This window comes from Vespa mandarinia, chromosome 12 (assembly GCF_050613455.1).
Source record: "Vespa mandarinia isolate Hongniang chromosome 12, ASM5061345v1, whole genome shotgun sequence".
NCBI lineage: Eukaryota > Metazoa > Arthropoda > Insecta > Hymenoptera > Vespidae > Vespa > Vespa mandarinia.
Window position 1 is genome coordinate 1500001 of NC_140821.1, and position 5000 is coordinate 1505000.

The window sequence follows — 5000 nt, forward strand, 5'->3', positions numbered from 1 at the left end:
AGGCAACGTCGTTATACCTTTATCGAAATAATATCCATCGGTTTTAACGAACAAATCCTCGAGAGGAATATTCGTGACGACATTTGGATTTGTTCGATGATGATTATGATCGTGAATACGTTGAGAATCCTCGGTGTTATTACTTCTCGTTAATTCAGTTGGGTATTCCGATTGAATAATTTCAGTAGTATAATCTCGATGATCGTCATCCGTATATTGAGAACCAACAGATGTGTAGTCGAAGTATTGGTTGTTGGGTAAGTTCGATGTATATCTGTTATCCTCGACATATTTCTCAGAATGTTGTTCGGTATTACCCTTGTAGGTATTCACAGGAGTCTGAATAATTTCAGTAACGATTTCGGCTTCATAGGGCTCACCGTGGTTAACCCTAACTCGATTACCAGGACGTTTCCGTATGTTCGGTCGTCTCTCGAAATGTGTTTCCTCGTTCGTTTGATAACTCGGCTTGATACGTCTACGTCTATTGGGATCAAGCTGTTGCTGTTGTATATCTTCATACTTTTCATAGTATGCACCTTCAGTTAAAGTAATAGGTTCTTGAGTCGTCGTAGTCGTCGTAGTCGAAGGACGTCTTCTACGTTGACCCGATAATCCTGGCCTACGTGTTCTCGATCTTTGAGTTGTACTTGGGGAACTTGGGAAAGTTACAGATTCCGGTGAAATAGTCGTATGTACGGGTACTTCTTCGACAGGGAAAGTATAAGGTATGAATGTTTCCGGTGATTCAGTAGGTATCTCAGTTGTAATTATATTCTCATAACCTGTAGGACTCGTATTTGTAACGCCAGGTTTCTTTCTTCTATATTGATCACGCGATGGTTTTTGTTGTCTTTGAGATTGCAATTCAGGTTCTTGATAATTAATATATTCCTGTTGTTGATTATTCAATTCCTTTTGATAATTATTCAATTCCTTATGATAATCTGTCTGTTGTTGCTGTTGCTGCAGCTGCTGTTGTTGCTGTTGCTGCAGCTGCTGTTGTTGTTGTTGCTGCAGCTGCTGTTGTTGTTGTTGCTGCAGCTGCTGTTGTTGTTGTTGCTGTTGCTGCTGCTGCTGCTGCTGCTGCTGCTGTTGTTGAACGTATTGCGTTTGATATTCCTGATTTTCAAAGTTCGTCTTCAATGGTACACCATTTGGTTCCGGTTGTTGTTGAATCTAAATAAAAACGAAACGAAATATTACATATCATTTTCTAAACGATATCATTCGAGAACGAAGATATTCAATATTACCTGCGATCCATGTGACTTATTATGCTCTATGAAAGTATTTTGTTCGTTGTAGATGTTAGGCGATTGAGAAGTAACCCTAGGGATTTCGTATTGGGATAATTCGATTGGATAAGGTCTTTCTCTGTTATTATTGATCTTGGAGAATTCAATTTGATCTGTAATATTTTTCTCGATAGAAGAACCACCATTCTCATCTTCCTCCTTTTGTTGTTTAATCAATTTCTGTAATTCCTCTTGATGTTTCTTTAATTCCTCTTGCTGTTGTTTTTGAATTTCGAGTTGTTGCTGACGTTCCTGTTCGGCAAGACGTTGCCTGTCACGTTGTACAAGCTGTTGTTGAATGATAAACTGTTGCTCATTGAAATGTTTCAATGATATACTCTCCGGCGTTTCGTAATTTTGTTGCTGACTTGGTACAACCGAGCTTTGATATTGATGTACTTGAGGGTTAACATAAACCATCTTTGGAACTTGAGGAAGTTGACTAGGTTGTATAATATTGGAAGTGAATTTATTCGGTGGATTTACCCTTGGTAATACCTCGTTTATATCGGATGGATATTTATTTTTTGATAATGGCCAAGATGGTGGTGGAGGAGTTAAATCTTGTTGTTCAGATACATAATAAGTATTGGGTATACCCGAGGTTGATAAAATATCACCATGGTTGTCGTTCTGTTTGATGGTTGCCGTAGTACTATGAGAATTTTTATAATAATCATCGATATCACGTACAACGTCATTCGTATGAACGTATGTCGACGATTGATCTTGAACCGGAGGTGCTATAGTAGTAGACGATGTACCGATCGTAGAAGTGGAATAAACTTCGGGTGGTAATAATGTGTCATAGGGTACAGACGGTCTAAAATTGTATTCGTTATATATCGAGGACGGTGTCACGTAGCTAACTTCATGACTCTCGTGTACAAGATAAGCCGGATCTCTTTCGTATGATGTTTTATAATGATTTATAGGATGATTCACTTGGGTATAAAAATTACCATTAGACGTATGTATTTGTGGCTGATATCTGTCATAATTAGGACGACGTTTTTGTTCGACGATCCTATCGTCTTTAACAAAATCGACGTTTACATCGGTACCAGGTGGTTGAAGATATGGTTTGGCATTGCCAGATATTTTTAAAGATTCGAATGGTTTAGCTTGGTGTCGTGGTGGTTGAAGAAGTTGAGGTACACCAGGATAACCATTGTAATAGGACGTTGGTGGTCTATTTTTCGATGGGGTTGGCGGAACTGGATTAGTAGTTGATGTGTATCCCTTGATAAAATAAGTGGCAGCTCTTACTGCATCGGGTACAATTTGATGTGCCTGTGGTGGTACGTATGCCGGTTGTCTTAAGAAATCGTTAACGATTGAATAACTATTATCTCTGATAACTTTGCGAGGTGGTTCAGAATGTTCAAAACGATATGCGTCCTTGGGCGGTGGTATCAAAAAAGTATAATCCCTTGTTTCACTGGCAACGTATTTGTTAACGTTATTACCGTGGCCCTGTTGTGAAACTTTTTGTCCTTCACCGCGTGCTTTAGCCGCGGCATTACCAAAAACTGTGAAACTACCGAGTATAGTAGGTGGACTGTAATCCTGATTCGACGTAGAACCCTGCTTGTTCTTGTTCCTTTGAGGTTTCAGTTTTTCCGACTTGATCATGTGCTCTTGAAGTTTACCTAATACAGGATGAGGATGAGGAAGAGGCTGCTGTGCGTTTCTCTCGAGATGATTAGCCGGCTTTACGTTAGTACCAATCGTTTCTTCGTATCCGTTTGCCAGTGGTCTCCATCCATTGGCGATCATTGATGATCGTGTTGGTGACTGGAAAAAAAAAAAAAAAAAAAAAAAAAAAAAAAAAAAAAAATAAAAAAAAAGATAGAAAAAAAACGAAGAAAAATAGAAAAAATAACATTGATTTCTTTTTTTTATTTTTTTTTTCTCGATTATAAATACGTCGATTTTGAAAAGTTTCACCGTTTAGAGAAAATGATAGTGCTCTAATAACGGATACTTTTACTTCCATGTTGAAAATGAACTGTGATAGTTCTGTCGAATCTGACGTAATGAGAAATTATTAAATATGATCGATAAAAATAAATTATGTAGAGAATTATGGTATTTGAGAAATGAAAATGAATGAAGAGATCAAAGTATACACACATGTATATATATATATATATATATATATATATATATATATATATATTCGCTTTCACAATAATTTAATATATAACAATGTACTTACAGTTTTAACATCAGAACGGTCTATGGACACGGTAATCGCCCCGACCGTGGTCAACAGCCATGTTGCAAGGACATCTAGGATACAAACAAAAAAAAAATATATATATATATATATAATCATTTTATCTTAATTATTTCTATTTCGTATGTAATAGGATCATTTGATCGCATTTATAAAAACTAATTTCAAACAATAAACCACTAATTGTATAAAATCATCAAATTTTTAATGGTATATATATATATATATATATATATATATATATATGTATGTACTTACAATTTGATATCCGTTTCAACGACATCGTGGCAGACCATGAGATCATTTATTCGAGAATTCTGTAATATAAAACGATAAATAGACGATTATCTGTGTTAAGATTACTTTTAAGTGGACGATTAATCGAAAGTTTGAAAAGTCAGGGTTCTCTAATGGAAAGTATATCGTCGAAAGCGGAACAGGAGGATTAAGAGGAATGAAAGAAAGAGAGAGAGAGAGAGAGAGAGAGAGAGAGAGAGGGAGAGAGAAAAGGTAGATCGAAGGAGTTTAGTATGTACCTAGATCCTTTATGATACTAGAAGAGGAGTATATTTTTCTTTAGAATTATGATACAGGGAGAAAGGAAATATAGAAAGCGCCGGACATCTATCATCATTTTTAGGATCGTTTCCGCAGCGCGGTTTCTCGTTTCTATGTTATATATGTACGTACGTACGTACGTATATGTATAAATCGAAGTAATAACGAAATTCAGAAAGTAGAAAGAATTTTAACCTTTTTTCTTTTTTTTTTTTCTTCTTCATGAAAAAGAAATAAAATGATGTTGGTCAACTTTTTTTCGCGATTTGTACAATGAAGAAAAACGAAAAAATTTCGACGTAAATCGAGTTATTATAAGCGAGTGAAAAAAGAAAAAGAAAAAAATAAAAAAAAGAGAAAATAAAAAGAAAAAGATGTGAATTAATTGATTAAGAAAAATCAATATTAAAATGAAAAGAAAGAAAGAAGAAAAACCAAACCAAGGACAAACGAAGAGAGAAGAAAAAAAAGGAAATAAGAAGAAAGAATGAATCGATTGAAAATAAATTTTTATTATTCTCTCGATCATCTTCGATATCAATTGTCCTTTGTATTGGAACGATCTTTTTTTTTCCTTCTTTTTTTTTCTTTTTCTTCTTTTACAGAGTTTTAATCATAGAGAATGATCATCATCGGAAGATCGTGATATTCGAATTCATGCATTGAAGCGTATTAATATCATTACTATAAATTATCTTGTTCGTCCTTTATGCGAATTAGTTTATGTGTATCATTACATGTCAGTTATCATTCCGAATGACGACGCATATCCACAATCGTTTGATTCGCTGGCGAAAGGAAATCGTGCTGCATGATACGAGAAATGTCACTTTTGTTACAAAAGTTTTATAAAGGGAAAGTTTATATTCATTGTTTTCGACGATTTTCTTTTTCTTTCGAAT

General features: G+C 35.0%; 1 protein-coding gene across 4 annotated transcripts in view; it reads right to left on the reverse strand.

The window, feature by feature from the left end:
- Positions 1-5000, reverse strand: part of LOC118448922 (uncharacterized) — a 33270-nt gene that overhangs the window by 3075 nt on the left and 25195 nt on the right. For all 4 annotated transcript variants that reach the window (XM_085660584.1, XM_035882856.2, XM_085660583.1 and 1 more), the window contains exons 2-5: positions 3799-3857; positions 3520-3593; positions 1257-3095; positions 1-1179 (exon numbers count right to left, since the gene is read on the reverse strand). The exon at positions 1-1179 is cut by the window's left edge and continues 3075 nt beyond it. In XM_085660584.1, coding sequence (XP_085516710.1) covers positions 1-1179; positions 1257-3095; positions 3520-3593; positions 3799-3844 — 3138 coding nt within the window. In that variant the 5' untranslated portion in view covers positions 3845-3857. The remainder of the gene's footprint in view (positions 1180-1256; positions 3096-3519; positions 3594-3798; positions 3858-5000) is intronic.